Source organism: Gobius niger (genome assembly GCF_951799975.1).
Source record: "Gobius niger genome assembly, chromosome: 13".
NCBI lineage: Eukaryota > Metazoa > Chordata > Actinopteri > Gobiiformes > Gobiidae > Gobius > Gobius niger.
In genome coordinates, this window is record NC_136864.1 from 17,638,294 (window position 1) to 17,665,783 (window position 27,490).

The window sequence follows — 27,490 nt, forward strand, 5'->3', positions numbered from 1 at the left end:
CTGGCAGTGTGAACTATAAATATACCTACAAGTACCTAGCAATAAATGCATTTGGATGTTCATTGTTCTGTGTTTATTTGGGATAAACTTTTATTTATTTACATAACATGCTCCCATTGCTATGCTTTGCTCTCCATGAGCCGCAGGTGGATCTCCTGAAAGCTTGGCCTCTGTTTGGCATTTCTCCTCCAGCAGCTCAACATGAGGCCGCTGTAGACCAAGTCAGGACAGCACTCTGGTCTTGGCAGGTAAACCTGGTAGGGTTGCAAGAGTCACATCATTGTAACATTACACATTGACTGCAATCATCAGCGGCATATAGCAAACCTGTTTGCCCTTGTCTCTGAAAAACTCTCCAGTATTTTCAATGACTTGTTCGTCAGAAAGTTGTGAGTATGGCTGCTCCTTACATAAAGTCAAAATTTCCCAAAGTGTCACTCCAAAGGCCCACACATCACTGGCCATGGTAAACTTACCCTACAGAAGTGAAGTAAAACCGTTAAGTTTGATAATACTTCAGTGTTGGGCTTAGCCTTACAGAACAGTATGTGGCACTCACCAGAAGGATACTCTCCCAGGACATCCAGCGGATGGGCAGGACAGCTCGCCCTTGGATTCTGTAGTAGTCTCCGCGATAAAGGTTGCGGCTCATACCAAAATCAGCTATTTTTATTGTACAGTTTTTACCAACCAAGCAGTTGCGTGTGGCCAAGTCACGATGGACAAAGTTTAGTGATGACAAGTAATTCATCCCAGATGCGATCTGTACTGCCATGTCCATCAATTTATTGTAACTAACAGGGAATGAAAAACATCATTATATACAACATCCATATACAAACAACACTTATACATGTTAGTGACTTTACCTGACCAAAGTCTTCTCTTGTTGTTCTGGGTGTTGGTCATCATTAAGAGAAAGTTTGTGAAGAAACTGGTTAAGGTCTCCATTCTCCATGTACTCAGTGATCATGCAAAGCGGGTCAGTGTCCACACACACCGCCAGCAGGCGCACAATGTTGGGGTCTCTAAGACGGGACATGATGCGTATTTCCTTTAAAAAATCATTCCTGTTGCACATGAAAGCAAACAAAACATGAAGAACAAAGATTAAACCACAGCGCAAGACACACCACTCACTCACCTTGCATTCTTGTTGGCATCTTCACGTAGCGTTTTAACAGCAACACGTAAAGGTGATTCTGTGTTTTCCTCCAGAGACAGGTCCCCATCTAGAAAATCCTGCATGCCCTCAGCTTCACACAAGTGCACCTGTGTTAAAACATACTCATTACTCCATTATGCACTTGACGGCACTTAAAACCTTTTTGTTCTGTGGGTTATCGTTAGAGATTTCACGCATTATCAATACCAGGCTTGTACTTTACTTTCCATTTGCCCACAAAGTACATCAGCTATATGGAGACTATGAGCAGGTGAATGAATTACCAATCAGCTAATTCAAATATTATTTATTTGAAAGGCCTAATACCTCTCCAAATTGCCCCTCTCCGAGTTTCTCCTTGAATGTGAGCTTGTGTCGGGGGAACTCCTTCATGGATGAGTCAGTGGCAGTGAACAGGCTGACAGCTGTAATAGAACATTTGTCTGAGCACTCCTGGAGACTGATGATGTCCGCCTCTGCGTAGTGGGGCGGGTCCGAACCAGCTGCTACAAGCCCTTTACTACAGGAGCTGGGCCCTAAAATTGAAATGCAAAATTATTTCAATGTTTTGATTTTCAATTCTGATCAAACTAGTTCCACATCGCTTTTGAACACTGCACGTAGACAGCATACAGAGCACCTGTTGTTTCGCCATTAAGGAAATCTTCCAATTCCGGGAGTTTTCGTATAAACCGGGAAGGCTCCTGGTAGTCAGCACAGAGGGGAAAGATCCTCTCGTAGGTGGAGTTAAAGGTGGATCCACCTTCACTGGACAGAGACGAGTGGTGAAAGGAGAAGTTCTGAGTTTGGAAAGCAAGACGAGCTGTCAGTTCATCATCAAGCAATCGACGGGACGCCTAAAAATCAAAGACAAATTTAGGTGTGGTAATATATGTACAGAAAGAATCTCTAATCTCTTTCTAGACGAGCTTGATTAGTTAAATTTTAGATACATTTTATTTTTGTTCTGAATGTGTTGAACATGCTCTGCAAACATTTAGGTTAAATATGGTAAAGTATTAAGTATAAAATAGAATCATTTTATTGGCTGCTAACTCTATAGGATGAACTTCACCGAAGTAGTCTAGTTACACAATGTCTTCAAAGCAAAGCTCTCTGACAATTTTGCTTCGTAAAAGTAGCTCATGGCAGTTAAACAGGTGGAGACCCTGATATATTGTAAAATCAATAAATACAAGATCATATGGATAGATTTTGTACGTCACCTTTTCAAGCATCTTTTGCCACACCTGGCGCCAAAGAATAATAACAATGACAGTCATCAGAATAGCAATGATAGCCACCAAACATCCAATCAAGATTCGAGTGTTGCTGTCGTCCACTTTATGGGTGGGATCGTCCCCTATAAAATATTGGCAAAAGTGTTTTAAATGGAAGGGTGCATAATTATATCAATCATTCAGATTATTTAAAATACTTTTTGTTGCAAGTGCTAATCATTGAGGCAGGATCCATTTCTTCATCTATCTTGTTTATTCATTGTCCTATTTCACTGTGGCCATATAGACTTATGCTCATTTTATTACTACTCTATTGTGCAACATTAAAAATCCTAGTTTGTGAATGTACCTTCATTGGCTTTATATTAAGCATACATGTATTTTCACAGGTAACCAGAAGGGGGCACTAGTCAACTACAAAAGCCAAGGCTAATTTTCAAAGCTAAAATATAAAGACTGCAACCTGAAGATGCTCTTCCAAAAAATACATATATTAAAATGAATGAAAAGTGAGGGATAAGCATGAGTTACCTGGTATGTTTGTGGGATGTCCTTGCTTGCGAGCCAACATGGACGTATTGTACACTGCAGATCCTGCAATTGAAACAGAGATTCAAAAGTCAAAAGTTTTCATTGATTGGTTTCAGATTGTAATGTGAGCTGATGGAGGGCAGGGGCCAGTATTACTGTGATGGCGGAGCTTGTGCAATCATTTTCAATCTATTATAACATTTCCATAAAATGAAAGTCCACAAATGAAAATGAATCTTACATGAATATCAATGGCAAGGTTTTGCCATGGTTGGCAAGGTGGCAACCATGTGATAAAATTGCCATATTGACAATTATTTTATTACTATGTGCTTGTGATTATAATAATGAATGTAATGGAAGTAAGCTTTTGCAGAGCATAAGTGAAACATTTACTGCTTTATTATCAACCAGATATCCCATTTTGTGGGGGTAATCTGAAATGGCTAAGATTCCAGTCAAGTAGGCTTAAACATATAAAGGAACACCACCTCATGACATCAGCGGATGGGTGCTAAGCGTTTTAAGTCATTAAGTAGGAGAAAGGCTTGGACCCTTTAATAATAACTTAGCCAAAACTTTACCTTTGATTTAAACTCTGCAGGCCTATGAAACCTTAGGAAGTCATTTGCAACCTGATTAAGGCCATATCACATCAGTACCTGACTGGAAAGCCACTTCACTGAACAGCATCCAGAGGTCGGCAAAGTGGAAGCGACACTTGATGGCGCTGGCGGTGCGATCCCCCAGAGGCACGGTGATGAAGCGGGCCCTCTGACTGACCTGGTCCACTGCGGGCCTGAAGGACACGGGCTCCGACTCCCACTCCGGTCCCGAGCGGAAGAAGCAGGTGGCCTGCCTGAACATGCGCACCCCTCGAGTGAACATGTTATTACAGTGCACCTGGGACAGACAAGGGGCACATATTTTATATATAAGTTATTATACAAAGTTTTCATTGTATGCTCACTCTGTTGAGGAAAACAGGAAATGTTTTTGAATAAAGTCTAGGAGAATAAAGAAATCATGAGAGTCATCGCAACCAATTGGAAGACCACATTAGCAAAGATCATGCTGGAATATCCTATCCAAAAACCCCTGTATTTAAATCACCCTTAACCAAGTGCATTTTTTTTGTCACTCTTTTGTGTCTCTTTTTTGCTTTTTCATCCCTTTTTAATTGTGTTTTTGTCGCTTGTTTATTGTGTTTCTGTCGCTCTTGCTTTTTTTGCCACTTTTCTGGGCGTATTTTCATCCTTGTTTTTGTTGCTAGTTTGGCGCTTCAAGAAGATTTTAGAATTGGGTAAAGCCAAACTGAAGAAAATGTGCTCAGTTCAGATGGGGGTTAAGCGGTTAATGTTCTTAATGATCATAATTATATACTGTATATATATATATATATATATATATATTTTCAGTTTTACCTTGATGGAGGTGAAGTTTCGAATGTGGTCAAAGTCAAAGAACATCTCAATGTAGCCTTTGGGGAAGCTTTTGTTGTTCCAGCCAACATAGTCGTAGCCAGGCCACATGCCGTAGATGTGACTGTGCAGGAAATCGTCCAAGCCCCATGTCCCATCTGTGAGCTGACCCAGGCCCTTGCTCAGCCTGTGGAAGAAAATGGGTCACAAGTATTTTGATTTCATGAGATTTCCTATGTCATCATCTTGGTTCAAAGCAGGTAAAGACAGACCTTTCTGCTGATGCTCCGTCATAGACAGAGTCGTTAAAATACACATCCATTCCTCTGTAAAACATCTGGAGTCCATCTGGGAGACTGTATGCAATCAGTCCATCTAATGTAGACAAAACAGTTTTCAGACAAGTAACTTTGCCTTAAATTAGTGTGTTGTGGTAGTAGTAGTAGTAGTGCAGTAGTAGTAGCTACTAATCAGTGCAAAGCTAGTAATAGTGAAGGTAAAATAGTAGTTAAGTGAGAGCAAACAGATGAGAGAGCATTGTCAAAAATCCTGCTTGTTGGAACCCTCTCCAATAAGGAACACTGGTATTTGACCCACTGTGGCTAGATTAATAGCTTTAACTATTGCCACAAATATTAAAAATATCTATTAAGGAGTATTATACAATATGTTCCAATACAACAATAAAAATAAATGCACTTTGTCAAAACAGCATGTCTAATGTGTAAAATGTTACCCCCCTCTATCCTGACCCGTCATCAGCATCAATACAAAAAGCTTGATTGCTGGATAAGAGAACTACTCACCCAGCCATTCACATCCATACAGTTCCACCCTCATGCACACAATCATGGAGTGGTCGGTGACCGGCATAAACCGCACAAAGCGGGCGATAATGGGAGGCTCTAGATCCTTGAGCACCACATCATATGCATTCTTGTTCCCCTCAATGACCTGGCAACACAAGAAACCGGTTCAGGATGTTAAAACTGAACCACGGGCAGATGTTCACACTGGGATGAGGTTTCAAACACCAAATGGCAGCGGTGTGAAGCAGTGATAGATGCGCTCACTTGTCGTCCCTTCCTGTCGTGCCAGCCCACCCAGTTGGTCCCATCGCGGCTGTAGCTGATCCGGTACTTCTGGGCAAACTCGTTGCCCATTCCGTCAGCGTGACGTCCCTGGGTGCCGACCAGAGTTATGAAGTGGAGCGAGCGGAGGTTCACCTGAAGGTACTCCTTTAGACCGTCGGGTTCAGACATGATGTCAGGGCACCAGGCGCCGTCCCCATCACTGTTGTCCAAGTCAAGTCTGGACAATTATGTAAAGCAGAGAGTTATAAAAGAGACAAAACAGGAATAGGTTTAACTGCTAAGATTGATTAATCTAGTTTACTATTATTAAACATCTAAGTATTTCATCATCTTGATAATCGGCCCAAGAGGTTTGGGCCCAGTGGCAGGGGCCTATTGACAAAACCACATACTCAGATAACTCAGATAAACTCATAAACTGATGATTCTAAGACCTGTGCCTGTGAACTGTGCCTGAGTTACTGAACAGTGCCAGCATTTTTATTAATTGAATCAAGAAAAAAATCACTTGTGGACAGCGAAAACATTGAACTTTGTGCCAGTTCTGCTTCAGGATAGGAGGATAGGTCCAGTAATTACACAGAAATATGACAATTGAGAAACAAATTCTACCATAAAAGAATTCAACTGGGATTTTTTAATGGGCTTTTTCAAAAGTGAACACAGCTTATTGATCTTTATTCACAGACACACCTTCCAAATCTTGCTGCTGTTGATTCAGACCACTGGCTTGATGCTGAGATATCCTCATCCTGGATCTGACCTCCGGTCATTCCCAGGGGGTAACGGCACACCTCTACAAAAAGAAAAGCTAAATTATTGCATATTATAACAACCCCCTTTCCAAACCTGCACATTTCATACATTTGAGTGCTCCCTCTCTCCAGCCCCGGGCCCTTCCTGCAGTTTCGTGAGGCCTCCGCAGCTGAACAGAGGCAACACTGTGTAGGTGCCAGTCATAGCAGAACCAGAGGGGAGTGGTCTCATCGAAGCTGCTTGTCAAATTACACTACTTTTAAAATAAGTTAACCAAAGCCACGTGAGGAGCGAAACACAAGTATCTGTCTATCCGTAAAGGAAAAAATCATAAGGACTGTAGATTCTATATCGCCAAATTATTACAATCCTAGCTGATGACGCATCGTAAGTGTCCAACATTCATCCTAACACTACTTTCCTCCCTCAGTTGTTATTTACAGTAAAAAAAAAAAGCAAAAGTAGTGATCTGTCTAATATAGGCTTGATTTTGTCTCATTATGTTTTGATTTTGAAACAGGAAACAAAATGGAGTTTTTAACTTACTGTAAACAAAATGGTCTTACAATCAGTATACAAGAGAATGACAAAACATCACACTTTCTTCTCATATTTTGCATATATTCTTTTCTAAAGATGACTAAAATAGAGGTAGGAGTAATTACATGACACCCATGCGAGGGCTAACAGCATCTGTCACTGACATTATTTATTCACACTGTCTCCACATTGTAATTATGGGGCGTCTTTGTTTAATCCACCTTCACACTCCTGTATTGCCACATAAACAATCTCTTTGAAAACTTTACACATCGGCTTCAAGAAGGTAAATATGTCGAAGATTCTGAAAATGTTCAAGTTATTATCATTATTATTATTATTATTTTGTTTACACTTTTATATAGAGGCTGTGTCCTTACACAATGTGGGCAATAAATGAAAAAGATCACAGACCTTTATGTTCAAAACCAGCACAAATAATGTTGAAGAAGAAATAGAAAGTCACATTATTTTTCTATATATTTCTTCCTAATGTTTCGAAGCGATCCATGTTTTATGTAATACTGTGTGCTCCGAAACGACTTGTTAGTAGGGAAGAAATGCAATGATTAAAGTATCAGACTACAACACAATTCAATATTTAAAAAAATCAAAAGCAGTCTCTAAACGTCCTGAAACCACTGGTAAAAGTGTGCATCTCTGTGGAAGGGAGAAGGCATGTGTCATACCTGTAACTACGCCTACAAATTTTCTAACTTTTCCTTCTAAATACCTGCAGCTCATGAAAGGTTTTTCTGTTCTTTGTATATTTACTGCCTGGCCAAGGATAAACCACATGCACACACACATGCACACACAGCCCACCCACTGAAAACTACTTCACTCTGTCATATGAATGCCAAGACATAGAATTAAAACTATAGCACACACGTGATTTAATAATGATGTAGTTTTATCATAATATGTCAGCAGAGTGAAGTGATCTTATTATTAGCACATGCTTCCTGAATACTTGTGTTGACAGAATTTTAATTTAACATCCATGGACTGTAGCTGATTCTCTGTGTATCATAATGTAACATATGGGCACTATACTGACATTAGTGGTGAGGCCTTTCTGAGTTTTTCCCCCACCACTAAAAACATGTATAACAGTGTCCACTTTGAGGGTGCGAGTGCGGGACAACGAATATAAATCATCTACAATCCACCAGTGTGGTGTGTTTATATGCTTTAAAGGGACTAAATGCAAGTTGGTCATTTTTATACTCACTACTGCCACCTCAGGTCGTATGCGTAACTGCAATTTCTATATTAAACGTTTTGAGTGGGAGTGCAGGATTTTAGAGGCAGTTGTGGTGAATAGCTCTGGGTTCATTCGACACATTAAGACATTGCTGGAACATGTAGGGGGAGGAAAATACATAGTTTGAACATTTTTAAACCCAGTATATTCACTTTAAACAAGCACTGTCCCAAACAAATACACAAATAAATGAATGAAAATGATGCATGTTAAAGGTAAACTGAAGAGCTGTGGTTCCCAACCTTTTTGTCTCGCGTGCCCCTTAAGTCGGCATTTATACTACCTCAAGGAGAAGCCGATATTATTACAAAGTGACCAACTAAACTATTCAGTATAGTGTAATGTTTTCAAAATGAAGCTAAATTACTCTCAAAATCAAGCAAAATCTTTCCTCTGAAATTAATATTGAAATTCTACTCAGTTTCACTTTCTTGTTTAATCTGAAATAATTCATAATATCCCCTGCTGAGTGCTCAAGTACCCCCCAGGTCCACGTACCCCTGGTTGGGAAACACTGCAGTGAAGCACAATTATGTCTTTACAATTAACACAATAGTTAACCTTATAGCCCCCGCCTTAACCGAGCGCATTGTCTCCAGTTCGGATTTACCCAAATCTAATAGCTTCTGGACTGGAGAGCAACAGTGTAGCGCCTCATTTGAAAGCTAAGGCCTTCAAAACGGATTGTTGCCACGTTTTTGTCTCTGTCGTGTTTGCATTGTTTCATTGTTTCTGTGGTTGTGTTTTTGTTGCTTTTACATCTTTTTTTGGACACATTTTTGTCACCTTTTTGTCGCTCTTTAGTCACTTTTTTCTTCTATTATTGTTGCGTTTCAGGCTTGTTTTTGTCGCTCTTTCGTTGCTTCTTTTTGTAGCTCTCACGTGGCTTTTGTTGCTTTTTCATTGCTCTTTTGTCCCATTTTTGTGGCATTTTCATCCTCGTTTTCGTCTCTATATTGACACTTTTTTTCAAGAAGCTGTCAGATTTGGGTAAAGTCAAACTGTTCAGGCAGTGGCATGCCCAGCAAACTTGAATTTATAAGTTGTATCTTATAAAGAAACACGTACCTGGATTAACCTGTGCTTTCCCAGTGGAGGACATCATTAAGATGGTGATGGTGACAGGATACATCCACTGCTGCTCCATGATCTTCCGATTCAAGCTCCTAAAAGTTTTTGATGAAATAAAACGACATAATAAAGAAACAAATTGCATGGATGTGTGTGCTACAGTTGGCTCAGAGCTGAACAACCCAACGACCCTGTCCACACAGAGTCCCTGTTGTATCAGCCGCTGCTCCATCACTCCACAGAGCCTGCAGTATATGAACACACGATTTATGTCCCTCGTAAGGGCCATGTCGCTTTGGACATAAACACACTGAATATAGTCGCCTTTGTATCAAAATTTGAAGGACAAATCTCATCATATAGAAATGCTTTTAATGAATTATTGAGATCCAACTTTTCGATTTTTAATTTGATCGTTACTTAATATCATATTATATTACTATTGAGATCAAGATCACCCTTCTGAAATAAAAACACATCCTTAATTGATGAAAATAGCACAATGCAGGAGCCTATGTTCTCCTTGACTATAGGTTTTCCGTTTGTTTGTCAGAAATATAGCCACACGCAACAAACTAAAGTAAAATAACAAACAAGGAAAGCACGTTAGTCAGTTCCAAATTATAGCTTAGTCTGAGGCTGAAATACAGGGCACACTGAAACAGAATGAGCACAATCTCAAACTCTTTCAACATAAAACTGCCACAGCAAACACAGATACAAACGTAAAAAGACAGACATGGCAACTCAGCGAGAAGATTAAACTTACATTTTTAAGTTCTTCTTTGGTCATGAATCCATCTGGTTTGAGGGATTATTCCACATTCACTTCACTTTGATGCTTTCAGCAGAGCTGAGTGCTGACCTCTCCCTCAGAAGGACTTTAGAGCAAATGGAAAAGACAGACAGTGGGAGCGAGCGGGAGGAAGGCTGATGTAACAGTATTTCTCACTCGGAGAAAATAACATGCTTGGAGAATTTGAGGTGAGGCCAAAATCCCAGAATTCCACCTGATCCACAAATGGTTCCAATTACAAAGCCCCGAGAGGAGACAGTTAGCGCCACGGCCAGCAGCTACTGACAAAAACACACGTTAAAGTTTTACTGTGAGGTACAACGTGTCATTAGTGCCAACGGGGCCACTGTGATCTATGGAAAACTAATGCTGGCACTGAGGGAGACGTTTCTGTTGACCACATCTGTGCTTTGTCTGAATAATTAATTTAAAAAATACTTCATTGTTTGAGTAGGCTCTGAGTCCATTTTCCCTTGAAGTTGTCAACTGGACTGGGCTGTATGAGCTGAGGATGCTCCACCTCTCTTCTGACTTCTTTCCACTCATCTGTTCAAACTGAGTATTTAATCTATAAGGGTATTGAGGGCCATGTAGGCAGATGTGCTCTAACCTCACAACAACATGGCTCAACATCTGGAGATGGGTCCCTGGGCGCTGCACACTGGTCGTCCACTGCTCCTGACAGTTTCGGCAGTGGCATGGGAGGATGGGTCAAATGTGAAGGACAAACTTCCTGATGGAGACAATGAAGTTAACGTGGTCGTTCAACCTGACAAAGCCTTTTTTTATGCACTTCCAAAGAGTGAATAGAATTAAGCTAATAAAGGCTTTTTCTTGTCTTTTGCTGTTGTTTGTAATTTCTTGAACAAAACATGCCCATCAAATTTCTTGATAGGGACACAAATTAGTGTTCTTGGAAATAAGCTAGTGAACTCTTGGGCATAGCCTATACAGTTCATACATCATAGCTGCTGTGGTGAAGTCTGTGGTCACTCAACTTTAATTATGGGGTAACATTCTAGCTTCAGGCTCAGCTTCTGTGCATATTCTATGTCCTTCCTCCGTCATAGTGTGTATATACTGCAGGCTAAAGGCTTATAGTTGATTAACAATAAACAGATGTTTCCAAAGTTCTTGTCATTAATGTTAATGGGTCATGAGTCATGACTCACCTGACGCAGCGCTGACGGTTTTCACAGACACGTGGAGGAGCTCGCGCAGGACCCGAGAGCTGCCTCTAATTGGACTAATTGGAAAAATAAACGGATAACTCAGTCTCACTGACAATTGGACATAGTTTTCTACGTTCATACTCAGTGATAATTCAACACACAATTATAAGCCACTGAGTGGAGCTAATCATTAGCATAGGGTAGAATTTGAAGTTATTGAGAGGTGTGTGTGGATCGCGACCCGGCCCGGATAAAGCGGAAGAAAATGGATGGATGGATGGATGGATGGATGGATGGAGATCAAGATTAGGCATTGATTTTAAATGTGTGACTATTAAAATAGAAAAGCCTAGCTACATCTAATTGCAATCACTTGTTTTTCGGATATGTTAAATAGCCTATGAATGTAGTCATATATAATCACAATGTAAATGAATTATTTATCATATTAAAATAGCGGCTTGTCTTTGTAACCTGGCCTGGGCGTGGCCGAGGTCTTGTGTGGTAGAACACAGTTGCAAGACCATTACCTTATAAACATGAACTACAGAGTTGATCTGAATTAAAGTGTGATTGTTCCATAGCTGTTGATTCCTGTTTTCTGACCTCTCACTGTGAGGTGACATCAGGCAGGTCCTGCTGCGCCCACTGTGCCCTGACCTGACGCTGACCCCATTTAGTCACTGCTGGAGCAGGTCATTATAGTGACAAAACCTTCGAAAGGTTCTTTCTCTAAAGCAGCTATAAGTTTGCACAGGCCAATTCTGAAAGTTGTGCTAATTTTAATTGGGACAGGAACAGTGTACAACACCTGCACACCTAATTTACCCTTAATATAAAAAGACCTAACTGTGTATAAGAAATAGCACAAAAACAATTTCAGTGTGACATGGTCTTTAAGGAAGGAAATCAGCTGAAAGAAATCAGTAAGAGGAAACAATACTGAAATATGTTCCCAAAAAATATTGTTAAGTTCATAAGTGATCATTTTATTTTGACACATGAAAGAAGAACAAGCATTCAAACATCGCAAGCTCAATATGTACAAAATAATAAGAAATGAAACATTTAAGTTAAACCCAAATATCAATTTGAGTTTGGTTAGTCTAGGCTCGTTCATTTTCTTCTTTTATACAGAATCACTGCACAGAAAAATCTACAGTGTGACAAGACCCCATGGACAAGACCTGTCAATTAGTTAGCACAGAGAAACACAGAAGAAATATAAACAACAAACAGCAGAGATCCGGATAGAAATCTTAGCAGCAAAAGAACATTTTTTAAGTAGACACATTTAACATAAACCACTATAATGCAGGCGTACTTATGAAAATAGGCTATTTTCCCATGTGGTTGTTTTCTCTGAAATCACTTATCCAATCAACACTAATCATTTCAGACACAGTTGTTCATCAGACCTCTGTTAGCTCTTACTGTGATACATAAACCCTTTTATGCAAATCAGTGTAATCAAAATTGATTGTAATTCAAAACCAAAAGATAAACTCTCCATGTGCATTAATATTAATATAAACATTTCATTGAAGCTTTTTTAAATCTTTATTTGGGTCCTCACAGGTTCTTCAGGTGTGTAATAGTTTCACTGTTCGTGACCCTCTGGAAACAACCCTAACAAATGATACGTGCTTGGAATTGGCCCAATAACTGGCTTATAATTCCTTGTGGTTGGATTTTTAGCATATCAACTTCAAGCAGACGTTGAAAAGAATGAATAGTCATTAATCCATGTCGAGCCAGTTCTGTACAGCTTAATACAGGGAAATGTCTTGAAGTGTCCCTCAGTGGGCAGAGCACTACACAGCCATCTCAGTATCATCCAAAGAGTCTGGCAGAATCTCAGCGTTCAGCACATTAAAAAGTCGGGGCGCCCCGTCCGGTGTCAGCCCCTCCCCCTGACCCCAACTGTCCCGGTCGTCGCTCTCATCAGTGTTCGACTCGTACTCCGACCCGATTCCAGACTCTCTGAAGCGCAGCAGCTCCAGGGCTCCCAGGACTTGCTCCCCAAGAGGAGAGCTCTCTTCACTGGGCGTCTCTCCGGCGTCCTGCTCCTGCCGCTCAGGACCTCGAGATGGAAACCGGAAACACTCGAGTCGCACAGCACTCCCATTCAGGCCCACAGAGCTGATATCAGGGGCCACAGTGCAAGGAGAGCACGGTCCCGGCAGGGAGGAGGACCAGGCGTTGTCAGTTATCTGGTGTGGGGACGCCAAGGGAGCCACTGAGGATGAAGGGGTGAGTGTATTACGGGACGGGGGCTTGGCACGGAATGTGATCTCCAGGAGACTGTCCTGAGAGCCCACTAAGAAAAAAGAGAAGAGATCAATGTCTTATTGTTTTAGCCAAAACATGTGATTCTTACTATACTAATAATAAATAATTGACACACAAACACATATCCAAGCCTGCCATGTAACCCAGAACATGCATACAGCACAAAACCTGGGTTAAATCAACAACAGAAAAACAGACTCAACCTGGATTAAAGAAGACAAAATACTAGTTGTCTATGTTATTCTATACACTAAGACTTGAAGATTTGAATACATTTGACAATGCAAATTATGAAACATTTGGATTAAATCGAAAATCTGTCTCCTTTGTACCACAACACCGTTAATCTCTAGATAATTAATTTAACTTAGCATCAAACGCATCTCTAATATGTTCTGACTAATACAAAACAAACTGTATCCGAATATATGGAGGCGGATACTGTTGACAGTATTGTATGGTTTATAACAGTAGTTTGCCGCTGGCAAGATGGGGAAAGAGGAGAGCAGAGCTGAATCCACTGAGTGGGCTGCCATGGCATAATGAATTGTACGCTGAAGTGGATGAGAAAACGCTATAATGACAGATGCTAAAGACTCTGCACCAAACAAGATTGTCTTAGAATTAGGTCTCAAAAACATGGGGAAAGCATATCAAATGTACACAAAAAGGCTCTGCATGAGATGAAAGCCACTCACTGGAGGATAACTGTCCCACGGCTTTGAGTTCCAGCTCTTGAATCTGTTTGACCAACAGTGAAATGTGCTGCAACAAGTCAGTGTTCTGCTGAAGCAGCTGCTGCACTCTGGCCTGAGCCTCGGAGCGCGCACACACCTCCACTGACAGCTGCTGCTGCAGGACGTGCACCTTAGCAAGAGACAACAGGAGAATTTATAACAAGAACAAAGCAGTGAGATTATTCAGTTCAACTCCCTGAGCCGCTCTGTGGTACTTTGGGCTTCATTATACTCAGTCTTCAGCACTAATGACTTCGAAAAGTAGAAAGGCTTTGGTGTCTCCAAAAATCTGTACTGAAATAGATAGCCTGACCTGATCCATTAGCAGTAACACAGGCCTTATAATATATATATATAAGACAGGGGAAAAAAGTCACTTATTCTGAAGCTTAGACTTAATCCTACCAAAGATGGAAACATCTGGTGGAGATATCTACAAAACAGAAATACATGGGGGACATACAAAGGTGGGGCTGAGCAGCAGCGGCTCCGTAATTTCTGATTGGCAGCTGCCCTTCAGCAGTACACAATAACAAGAAGTGACTGGGATACGCTGGTTTTGTTGTAGAAATTCTTACTTTGTTGCAAAGAGCGTTTTATTTCCCTGTGCATCTGTGATTACTGATCTCCTGACACTTGTGCCCTTGAATAGTGATACCTGTGCAGTGGCTGCCAGGGCCTGCTGCTCCTGCTGCTGCAGTTGTTTCTGCAGGAGCTGGAGCTGGTGCTCTGCTGAACATGAAGCCTCCTCAGTCAGAGCAGACGCACCGAGTAGGGGCGAGTGTAGCAGCACTGGGGGGTCCTGCAAAAATAAACACATATCATGAAGCTTCATGTAACTACAGCTGTAGCCTTTAGAAATCATGGAGAATCTTCAATAAGATAAGGAAGGCATATTTCAGAGGTTATGAACACTGTAGTCTTCATATAAAGACGGACAATGTATACAAATCCCTATCCCTATGACTAGGTGCACCAGTATAATCGTTTAGTATGCTACTTGTTTCACTTCTGACCACTCAGGCTACTTAACAAATCAATAAACCAACAGAACACACACACCTAGCTTAGTTAGTGACACCGTATGTACAATTAGTCTTCAAAATATCACACACCATTAGCAATCGAAAAGAGCATGGGTCTCTAACAGCTGAAGTGTTATCCACTGATTACTTTCCATTCACAGAACACTTGTAGACTTGTGGGAGGAAGATGTAGTGTGTCTAATCAATATGCTGCTATACCAAGAAACAGTGACCACACATTTTCAGGTCATTGTTTCATTATCTGTGATGCCTCAGTTTTTAAAATCACCAAAAAAACAGGATGAGTGCTGTTTGTTCTGTTGTTTAGACGTAATGAATGATTCACATGAGACTTGCAGTTTTTTTTTACCGAATTACCCTCAAAAAGTAACACATGGTTTACACCCAGTTTAGTTTACACTGTGGCCCTCATTTATCAAACTTGCGGACGGTAAAATCAGAGCGTATGTGGGGTGTACGAAAAATTACCGCCTGTTTTGGCATTGATCAATCTGAGCGCAAAGTACACCAGGCGTACGGTGCGCTCAAATCCTACACCAAGTCAGGAGGTGGTGTACATGATACACCAATATTAACACTAAACAGCGCTGGAAAACTGTTTTCAACAGCATGAATTGCATTGCCACATGTGCGTAAATGTGTCAGTATTCGCTAGTTTTCAAATGCTGTCCCTAGGCAAGGTGTATAATGTCAACGATAATATAATTATTAATGCCAATGATGGTGTTGGAGATGAATTACATGTCATATTAGAGTGTACAAAAGCCCCCTGGGCTCCAGCCCATGCAAGCCCAGTGGTTAAGGCGGCCCTGCTCCTGATTATGAATAGTTTTGGGCGTTTCATTCAAATGACGCTAGGATTTCTCCGTGGCATTTACCATCAGCAGCTTTTGCGTACGGAAAGATCTGAGCGGAAATCACAGGTTCATAAATGCCACGCGCACTCTGGCCTATATCGCAAATACACCTACGCATACACCATTTTTGTACGCAATGTTGATAAATGAGGGCCACTGTATTGATCTTGATCTAGGCCTGGTGGTACATGGAATGAAAAGTCTGAGAACAACCTATTTGGCATTGTCTTGTCTCTATCACTCGCACAATGCCATGTCTTTCAATGGTATACGGCCCTAAAAGAAATACACATTGGACTCCATCAGAATATCTTACACAAGTACAAAGCTGGCTGTGTAACATGTCAGACACTGGAGAATCATCTTTGGAAAAACAAAAGAAAGCGTGACCAAACAACGATGCTGGAGGAGAAAGATTTGGCACAACACCTACTCAAACTTGATGTACTATATGAAGTTGAGATGAATACAAGAACCCACTCCGAGGGTCCTGAACGCAATGTTGCTGTTTTCTTCATCAGTCCGGTGCTTATAGCCAAAAGCCATTTCATCTGAAAACTAATACAACAAACAGCACTCTTGCACTTTAGCCTCCGCTTTTACACATCCCCTGACATTCGCGCAATAACTGAGTGTGTGTCGGGCTGTCATATCCCAGCTGCTGTGGCATACATCACGCACGTATCGCCTAATTGCATTGAGCAGGTGTGGCTTCACGTCTGGGCGGCTTTATTAAACTTTTCCACTGACAGGGAGTTTTATGAGACTGACGAAGCCGATGGTTGATGGATCTAAATTTACCTTTGCAGCGTCACCGTTCGCTTCTTCCTTTTTGCTCCTCTCCGCATCCGACAGAGACGCACATTCGATGCTCTCCTCCGTCGTGGCCTCGAGATCAGTCTCAGAAGACACGGCAAACGTCCTGGCTGTGAAGATTGTGCACACCGAGCGTTCATTATTTCTTTGCTTTGGCGCGGTCTTAAGAAGTGAACTGAAAAGGGGGGTTGCCTTTGATCACCGCAGCAAATCTCAAAAGCTGCGTCGAGCCTCAAGGAGTTTAAAAATATCTTTAGCGGATAATTAGGTATTTACTCTGACAGGTACGCGGTGTAGACAGGGTTTGTTTCTGTGGGCTGTCTGTTTGAATAAGAAGACAAAACAGAGAGGAACAGAGGCGGAGACAGGTTTGATGTTTAGAGGCGCTATATGAGTTCATGTGACATTGGCTGCTGACAAGAGTGTTGTAGCCAGGCCAGCAAAACCAAATCACTGTCATAGCGAAGTCAAGCGTGTCTGTAGCCTCCATTATACACAAGTCTTGCACTTACACATGCCCATACAAGCACTTTATAAATAGGGTGGGATCAATGCAGTGTTTTTCTTCGCTAAACTCTTAAATATTTCACAAAGTAGTGAAATAATATCTTTTTCTTTTAAAGTAGCACTAAGCAACTCATGCCCCTAGAGGCCATAAAGCGCCACTGCAGGTGTCATAGCATGTTAGGTTTTTTTTGTACTTATTAATTGTCCGTGAGAGTAAATGCTACGCTGACAGAAAAGACAAAGGGAGAGAGGGATATTGTACATCCAATTACATAATTAAGATCATTTTTTTTTAACTCAAACTTGGCTGTAAATACTGTTTAAGTGGCGCTAGCCCGCAGTTAGCTTTGCCCGTTAGCCTGTCAGCTTCTTCGTCGTGATTCCATTAGTGTGTATTGGGTCTCCAGGTCAGAGAAGGGAAAGCTGTAAGTGTGGTTTTCTGGTCAAAGACACCAGGGAAAGATGAAAGACCCCCCCAATCATCCCATTAACACTTGTATTACCCCCAGATATATATATATAGTGGGTTCAGGATACCCCGCTGTTTATTCCAGTGTTTTATGTTATGATACTGTAACTGTACACATATTTTCTCCTCTCTTTCAAAATCTTCAAGCAAGCTTATCGTATATGATGGCTGTAATCATGGGCAATGGGTGGGATTTCCTAAAAACAGCAAATCTACAATTGAGAGCAATGCCATGAGTCTGCATGCATGACTAATTCTGCACGAAAAGAATGAGTTTGTGAGCATGCGTTTCAGGGAGCTTTTCACTTTCAGGGAGGAAAACTGTCACTGTAATGACGACGATGAGCCCTCTAGTTCATCATCAATTAAATGGCCTTACTGGTCTCTAACATACAAATACTGCCCGGTTCAATTCCTACGCATACTCACTCCGTCCCTCTTTCATTATTAATTTCTCATTCCTTCGAAGCACCAAAATGGCCAATATCTCCTTGTTCACCAATACAATCGATCAATAAATGTATATTACACTTTATTTTGAGGTTGCGGCCCTTCAATGCAAGCAAAATTACGAAAGTGTAGTGTACGAAATACAAATGCAGATGCGCATTTTGCACAATGTGACCACTGGAGCAAAAAACAACATATGGTATAAACAGTAATAGGACGTGTATTCACCTGGCACTTCAGCAGACTCCTCCCCTTTCCCCTCATCTTCCTCCTCGCTCTTCTGTGCCATGGTGAGCTGGTGGCACACGTCAAACGCTTGGCCCACGGTTCGGACAATCCTCATGGCCTGAGACTGAAACGGATGAAGAAATGGAAATAGATATTTAATCCATTTCAAGTGAATCAACATCTTCGGGATCAGTTAATTTGAAAAAGTCGTGACTTGATAGAGATGGAAAATTACTATTATCTGTGAAATTATTATCACAGAAGGGCTGCATTTAATTGTCCAGTCTTACTGCAGGACTGGCTTTTCTCCTTGTAAGTGTGTGCATGTAATAAAACTATGTCTTCCACTGCAATGTCACGTAAACTGGTATTGTCTGCTCTGCTTTTGTTTGAGAGTAAGAAGAAGAAAGACTCAAGTTGTTCAAGTTGGATATTTTCAAAAAGATCTGCTTGGGTCATGACTGCTTCTTACAACATAACGAGGATGAGATTTGAGGACTGGATTACCAGACATACAAATTGGGGCAGTGAGTGCAAAATCCACTTTGCTGTCAGACAGGGCAGTTAAAATAAAGGTGTGGAGAAGCGGCGTAGCGACACAATTCAATCTTGCAGCAGTCTGAGGAGCGAGGAGAGTGTCCTTGTCAATCTGGTGCACGTATGTGCTGCCACTGTGATGGATGGGTCCATTTCGGAGGCCCTGGTAGAGCCGATAAGGTGCGCTCTCATTGGAGGAGGCTGTGTGAGTGTGGTGCCTGTACTACCAGGCCATTCATCAGCTACAGGTTCATTTGGAAATAATTAGAAGCTGACGTCAGGGAGTCTCCTCGTGCGTTTAGACTGCATAAATCAAGTTAACGGATAAATAACCAGGAAGGTGGATGCAATTAGGATATTCAGCTACTTTCACATAGAGAACAAAGACGACTGCAAAAAGGTTAACAAAAGCTTAAAACGTAAGAATAGGTTTAATTCAGTATGTTTGTTTGTGTAGGCTCTCAGCTGTCGAGGATCCATCGTAGTAGACATTGTCAAAATCGGAATTTCTCTCTTACGTTTTTGGATACTGGACAGAACTGAGAAAAAGGGGCTGAAGTTTTGACCGTTTTGCACAAAGTGACATTTTAATATACTAATTATTTTGCATACAACATACTAAATGCATTCTCACACATACAGTACACTCCTGCTCAAAGGTTTGGGGTCACCCAATCCACTTCTATAGCTTTTCTCATCAGCACAACAATCATCAATCACAATCACTTATGTGGGTATTCCATTAAAACCAGCTAGAATAGGCATTCACAACATGAACAATGTCTAGACTGTATTTGTGATTAATATAATCCTCATTAAGAAAATCAGTGTTTTTCTTTAAAAAATAAGGACACTTTAAGTGAGCCCAAACATTTGAGCAGGAGTGTAGATAATAACTAAAACTCACTTTACAAAATAATCCCATTTCTGGTGTCTTAATTGTAAGCCCATCAAATAATGTAAAAACAAGGTAACACTTTTACACTACCCTTGATACATTCTACCTACAGTGGAATAACGAGTATTTGTAGTTTGTAGGTACATAATGTAATAAGACATAACTCTAACCCTAACCTTAAGCCCTAAAGGGTCTTGTGTTCTGTTACATTATGTACTTACAAAGTACTAATACAAGTTATTCCATTGTGTATTTAACCCATATGCACAACTTATTACACATTGTTACAGAACACATTACATTGTACTAAATTTATTTAGGTACAATGTATCAAGGGTACCGTAAAGTGATAACAAAAACATTGCTTTTATATCTCAATCCAATCATTTCCTCTGAGACTAAAACACAAAGCGTAGCTGCAGTTGTCTCATTAAATGTTCCCTGTGTTTCTTTCCTGCTGCTGGCTCTTAGACAGAAGACAGCCACAAATGTCACATCACAGCAGTCGTTCTCCAGAGGCTGTATTTATTTTATTTTTTTAACTATCTGCTACCAGAGAGATGACAGTGCCAGCAAGGTGTGCACGTCTAAAAGATTCACAGGCAAAAGGAAAACTGCACATTCACAGTGACAGCGAAAAGAGTGGAGCCTGCCTACACAGCTCCAAGAGCACAATGGGCCACAGAGGAGGGACATGAACCATTCAAGGATCACGACTCACACTTTCTACAACACACTACACTGCACCCGGCAAAACAATATGAAGGTTTTACACACTACACAAGTGTTTATAACATTATTCAAAGCAATATTTCTTAGTTTAGGGGTAAAGGCTCTCTCCATTTATTATCCTTTAAGGTTCAAATCAGGGTCTTAATTAGGAATAATTTAACAAGTGCTTTTGTAATGAATTTAAGTTTGGTGTTTTTCTTTCAGACAAGGTTTACAACCAGTTTGGACATTATTTAAGATCTATACTTGACCTATAGTTCTGTTCGATCTGGATTTAGGTCTAGTGGTTGTTAAAACATTTGGAAAGGTTTGAGCCCTCAGTCACGCAAAACGACCAAAGATGTTGTTAGCATTTGGCCTCTCCCAGTATATTCCTATAGCTCCAAACGGGGTGAAGTAAGAAGCGACCAAGCTCTTCCACAGGCACGCACAAAGACCGGACAGGTACGTATCAACTCGTCTAAGTTCAGGTAAGAACATATCTCAGTCTGAAAACACGGTGGCCTGTTCCAAACACAAACATTTTGATATATTTTAAGATTTTTCTTGGACTATTGGTGAAGAGCAGGTAGAAGACAGTCAGCTGGGTCAGTGTCCAGCATTCATGTGTTGTGATACGAACACACGAGAAAGTGAACTGGCTTGATTCATCATTTTCATCTTGGTCCACTATTGATCTTTACTCAAAATCCCCTTAAACTACACTCTCAGTTACCTTAACCTTATAAAAGACCAACACAGAAAAACCTATTATTTTTCACCCAACCAAAATATAATTGAAACGTGACAGCGTCCTCTTTCAAGGCCGCGCTCACAATGCTCTGTTGATGTTCTGACGTGACATCTAAATGGCCTACGGCGTCCACAGCACGTCGCATGGAAGTAAATCAAATCCTGCCTTATCGGCGAGTCCCATCTCCTCCCACTCGGCCACGTGCTTAAGCTGTGACACCCAGATAACGCTACCAGCACCTAAGGGGCCCCAGCCAACTCTCTCCACGGCTCAGAGCCTTAGACGGATGCTACTTTCATGATTCCCCCTCTTGGTACCTCCATGATTAGTATTCATCTTCACTAAGTCACTGTCTGTCTGGTCTCCATGGTGAAGAGATGTGAGGCTCATGCTCTGTCTTTTTCATTGGTGGAAAAATGGCACAGGCTCAAGGTAAAAAATGTGTGATCGAAGAGCAAGGACAAGGTGTTTCGACATGGATTAACTGGCCATATGCTCGCCATGCATCACAGCGACAACACGTATAAATATTATCTCTTGGGAAATGTCACGGGATAGAGTGAAAAAAACGACCATTTAACAAGAACGTTCACCGAAATCTACCTTTTTCTTGGACTTGAACACGTTGCAGCGGAAAATGTTGGTCTGTCCGTCTCTGGCGATGTAGCTGAAGATTTTGAGGTCCTGGGCGTCATGCGAGACGTAGAAAATCCTGTTGAGGCGAGATGCGAGGAGGCTAGTGGTTTTGTAATGAACTGTGTAATTGGATGGATTAAACACACACGACACATGTGATTAATAAGGCTTGCACGGGCAATGAGGTCTTACCTGTAGATGGGGTCCTGTGTCACGAGGATTGTATTGTCGTCCCATGACCATCCTTTTCTCTGCCAGGTAACAAAACAAAATGTGGTAAGAGCACAATGAAAGCCACACATTTAATAGAAACATAAAACAGCATAAACTAAAAATCTGCCCATGTATCCAGATTTGTACATTTTCATCCTCGCCCTTTGTTTTTCATTGACCTTTGTCCCAATCAAGACTGCCAGAACACATCATCTACTAAACTGACCTTTTCACGTGCTTAAAAACCTGCCCCCCACCTGCTGATGCCACAGGGTAGTGTCTCTCCGTGTTTGGCTTCTTCTGTCTCATTTGGACCATGTCAGCACTACTGTCTGTCTTATAGCTGGCAACTATTGCTCTTATAATCTAAACGGCTTCACTCCATCAGTTGATAAAAAGGTGTTAAAGGAACAGGCCACCGTTTTTCCATACTGAGATATACTGTATCTCAGTATGGAAAAAACGGTGGCCTGTTCCTTCAAAGCCTAAGCTGGGGAACCTCATATCCTCCCTTTTAGACTGCTATTACTCATTTCAAGCTCTCACAATACATCCCACACATCTTGGTTATCCACATGAAGTAAATAAAACAAAACAGGGTGGGCCCCCATTGAAATAAATTGCTCTGATTTAGATTCTTAATTCCGTGTTGGCGATAGATAGATAAAAAAGCCCACCAAGTAATTACGCGCAGAAAAATATCACATTATGACCCAATGCACTGTCACTTTCTTTGCTGACCTTGTTGGTTACTATAGCAACACAGGTTCTATTCGGGCAAGGGTATAACCTAAGGCAGTGGCAACATGAAATCAAATGGCACTTTTCCCAAGATCCATCCGAAAGCACTGACCTTCCTCTTCTTGCGCAGGAGGACTTTGACAGAGTCGGTCGACACCACAATGTTCACCTTCTTCTTTTTGATGTTCTTCAGCTTGAATTCATACTGCACAGGAAAACAAACGACAACCCAGAAACACTTGGGTTAAAACGCTACAATAGGTAATTCTGACTTTGCGGATCTTGGGGGGCAAACGGTGATTGAGTAAACACAGATAAGACGTCCCGGAGGCGACACGTGGGGGACACTTTCATCCTTCTCGCAGATTGACACCGAAGCTCAACTAAATGCGCCGGCTCTGACGTCTAAGAACAAGCGTGTTTCATGTGGAATTACACGCGGCGCTTTGAAAAGACCGAAATCCAACATCAGATGATTAATAGATCAATTGAAATAGTAAATCAACACCCAGAGAAGCCTTTGATATTCTCTGTCATCTTCATTTCAATTTGTATGAAATACTCACGGACAGATAGGAATGATTAGGGGGTAGCTTGAGGATATTTTCGAGGACTTATTAAAATAGATTGTTGCCTTATTTCTACTACTTTGCTGCAAATCATCTCCCTGCATCCTCGTCTCTCACACCAAATAACCTTGTGTCTTTATGCAAGTCCACTCTACCTGTTACCCATGTATTCACTATCCCTCTAATATTAACTCCAGATGTAAATAAATCTAAAAACTATCACATATCTAAACCCAGCTCTCCGACAGAGAAACTCAACGTCCTTTATCTCCTCCCGAGGGCTACAAACTGTATTAAATTGCCGGTCTGGCTGTTGAAAAAGACCTACACTACAGTTACCATGGAAATTTTGCTACGTCAGGAGGTACTAGCAAACATCATCCAGAGACTGACATTGGGTAAAAATAATGCAACAAAAAAAAGTAGTGAAAAGACCACTCTGGGACACTCTAAACACATAATGCACTGTACTGACCTATGCTTCTATGTGAACGATGACGTCAGCATTTCTAAATTTGCTTCGGTGTTGAAGAATTACGGCAGGAATCCCAGAAATCGTTGTGGTTTTGATGACACAATCCCAAGCTCTAGAGTAAAATAACCTTGAAACAACCTATTTTTTCTTATAATTTTCTGCACAATCCTTTTGTATAATAAGTGCAGACTTCTTTCTAAGGAGAAGGACTGCCCGTGCTCTCATGCAAAGTGGGACAAGTGGCACATCCATCTCAGGAAATGTCAGGGTTGGGTGAAGTGGACACACAAGAAGCTCATTTCTAGTCAACTCTAGTGCTTCTAGGATGTGAACCGCAGCTGGTCTTTTGGCCCCTCTTAAGCCCATGTTATCAAATTCAACATAGTGCTTCCTGGCATGCAGAGATTTGTATATTAGGGAGCTGCTGAGACCCCTCTCCCCTCCATTCAGAGTGTTGATTTCACCTGTACGACCCACAAAGCCCTCAGCATTGCATCCCTGGCCCCCACCACACAGTGTTGTCTGTGTGCTGCTTTCAAGGAGGAGACTGTGGAGTCTCTAGGCCAATTCCAGCCGACGAAAAGACAGCTTCATCCACCAGGCTGTCAGGAAGCTAAATTCTGTCCCTTTCCTGTCCTCGTCCCTCTTCTTCCACCTGTGAACAAAAACTGTGGTGCACCCCAGACTCCCAAGGACACTGAACTCAGACCCTCCCCGTGTGTATATTTCAAATAGGCATGTACATATTGTAGAACTGACAATAAAACAGACTTTGTACATCTTTCATAACTGGCTACTCGCAACATCTGTTTACAATTAAGATACAGTTTTGCAACAATGACTAAACTAATTACCCAGGAGCTACTATTAAACAGCATCTTAGATATCACGCTGCATGCATTGTAAGCTCCAATTACCACCTCTTTATGTATACTTTATTTCCCCACATTAAGTCTTGATGAAAGTGCTTCCCTCTTCCATCCAAGACTGACAAAACAATGGCTTACTTTTGACACATTACTGTTAGGCAGCAGAGGCAAAAATCTGCATCTTCTCGAGTGTACCCTATTGAATGGATTTTGCGACAACCCTCAAAGCTACCACCGCATTATAAAAGTGATAAATTTAGCAGCAGTGCCAGAAAATCTTGGCAATAAGTGAAAGGCTGTTACACTGCAGTAAAAAGCAGGGATTATACCATGAGTGTGGCTGGGGCACACACAGCTGACACTGCTGAGCTGACACACTAACTTGGTCGTTTAGATTAGATCGAGCAACATCTGACCAGGCCGCAAATCCTCTGTCAACTGGGCTCTCGAAGACTGCACAATTGACTTTACCCTGTGAGCTCTGCAGCCATAAAACCAACATCCAGCCTTGATTTAAAATGCTACTGACAGCCCAGTGAATGTGACTAGAAAGCACTTTTGCACAGACAGGTAATTTACGAGTGAGTATAGACAGTGCTCTTGATGAGATGCCCAAGGGCAGATTACCTGTTTACACTCCAGCACTGAGTGTAGAGATTCTGTGTGTCAAAAATCAGAGGTCTGAACAAAAGGAAAGGGATCTTACTCTGATTCTCCGCATGGCAGCCACTATCTCCATCCTGCTGCCTGGGCGTCCCACCTCCAGGCTCCCAATGTACTGCAAAATACATAGTTTAAATAAATCACTGTGTTACATTTCACCACTGCAGAAAACAGATTTATATCTTAGTAGCATTTTTGTCATGATGTTCAGTAGACATCTGCAATCATATTGTGTCACAAATTACTTTATATTAGGCAACAAAGCCATGTCTTGCTTGTCTAAATTGGGGCATATAGGGTACTCAACATTTGGTTTCATCTAAAGCAAACAGACAAACAGGCAAGCTAGTGTCTCCAAAGGATTGATTTTGTGCATGCAATGTTTAATAAATCACTCGAGGCATAACTTGCTCTTCTTTGGTTCTAAAATACAGCACAGCAAAAATAAAACGTACATTTATTTGGCATTAATCCATTCTCTTTTTCCAAAGTTACGCAAACTTTCTTCTTACAACAACAGATTTATCTGGTGAACTGCATGTCAATGATCAAAGGCAGCACTTAACTCCACATTATGGCTCTGGCAATATCTGAAGTGACAACCTTATACGTGACCAATCATACCCAAACCAAAACATTTCGCTGCTCTGATGTGTGTCCGGCTTACCTTCGCCTCGAAGCACACCCCATGCTTGAACACCTCCTCGTTGTGCATGGGTATCCTCAAATCTTGCGCGTCATCCACTAAATTGTACTTGGTTATACCTGGCATCGCCTTAGTGATGCTGACAGCTGGCTGGCTCCCGACACTTGTTTTACGACAGCGCTAGAGAGCTGCAGATATGCGCATACCCCCCTCTCCAGTCCCAGACGCGTCACTCCGGGGGTCATTGGGGTGAGCGTCTCCGCGGGTCTGTTGGCTGGATTGATCGGTCCGCGGGTTACATGGAGCTGCAGCCCGCTGATTGTTGAACGATGTGGGTGCTTATGACCCAATCACTCCCACTACCGAGCTCCGAGGCACGGTGGAGAGGCAGAAAGCGACGCCAACAGGCAGCCTATGACGCACGGATATTAACACATGATTGTTTTCTCTCGTTTCAGGGTCGAGCCATCCGTTTATGCGCCGCGCGGTCGGAAAAATGAGTGCGGCGTCTCCTAAAGTGTGCATTTAGCGAGCTCGAGGAGGACAGTGGAATAAAGATGAAGATTGACAGTCGCTGTATTTACTATCAGCTACTTTGGCGACATCTAGTGGCCGTCACTCACTACGATTTAATAACATGGTTTCAAAGGGACTCTGGGAAATAGCTACTACTAGAGATGGATCAAACCTGGATATAAATAAGCTATGCTTTAAATTTGTATTCTGATCGTTTTAATGAGCATGAGAATCGAGCATCTTAATGAGTTATTTCAATCACTGGGCTGCAGTGAGTGGGCCGAATGACTTCATTCACAAAAAACATAAGCACTTTATGCACTGACCCTGAATTTAGGAGCATAAGTAACTTATACTACCACCACTACTACTACTACTACTACTACTACTACTACTACTACTACTACTACTACTACTACTACTACTACTACTACTACTACTACAACTACTATACTACTACTACTATACCACCACCACCACCACCACCACCACCACCACCACCACTACAACTACTACTACTACTACCACTACCACTACTACTACAACTATACTACTACTATGCTTCTACTACTACTACTACAACTACTATACTACTACTACTATACCACCACCACCACCACCACCACCACTACAACTACTACTACTACTACCACTACCACTACTACTACTACTACTACTATACTACCACTACTACTACTACTACTACTACTACTACTACTACTACTACCACTACAACTACTATACTACTACTACTATACCACCACCACCACCACCACCACCACTACAACTACTACCACTACTACCAC

General features: G+C 41.5%; 2 protein-coding genes across 2 annotated transcripts; both read right to left on the reverse strand.

Annotated features, from left to right (window-relative positions):
• Window positions 1–4: 4 nt before the first annotated feature.
• On the reverse strand, window positions 5–9,991 carry ddr2b (discoidin domain receptor tyrosine kinase 2b). Its single transcript, XM_079568603.1, has 17 exons — window positions 9,856–9,991; window positions 9,084–9,181; window positions 6,146–6,248; window positions 5,432–5,669; window positions 5,165–5,312; window positions 4,631–4,733; window positions 4,362–4,545; window positions 3,600–3,840; window positions 2,938–3,000; window positions 2,392–2,528; window positions 1,806–2,022; window positions 1,493–1,701; window positions 1,145–1,272; window positions 870–1,070; window positions 560–794; window positions 328–477; window positions 5–254 (listed from the first exon to the last, which is right to left on the reverse strand). Coding segments are annotated over exons 1-17 (2,592 nt in total). The 5' UTR covers window positions 9,858–9,991; the 3' UTR covers window positions 5–119.
• Window positions 9,992–12,078: 2,087 nt separating this feature from the next.
• LOC306972474 (carboxyl-terminal PDZ ligand of neuronal nitric oxide synthase protein-like) lies at window positions 12,079–26,743 on the reverse strand. The gene is made up of 10 exons (XM_079569097.1): window positions 26,190–26,743; window positions 25,566–25,637; window positions 23,059–23,151; window positions 22,185–22,243; window positions 21,960–22,068; window positions 18,457–18,580; window positions 16,788–16,912; window positions 14,742–14,885; window positions 14,045–14,213; window positions 12,079–13,374 (listed from the first exon to the last, which is right to left on the reverse strand). Exons 1-10 carry the CDS (start codon window positions 26,292–26,294, stop codon window positions 12,869–12,871), a joined length of 1,506 nt encoding a protein of 501 aa, XP_079425223.1. The 5' UTR covers window positions 26,295–26,743; the 3' UTR covers window positions 12,079–12,868.
• Window positions 26,744–27,490: the final 747 nt, after the last annotated feature.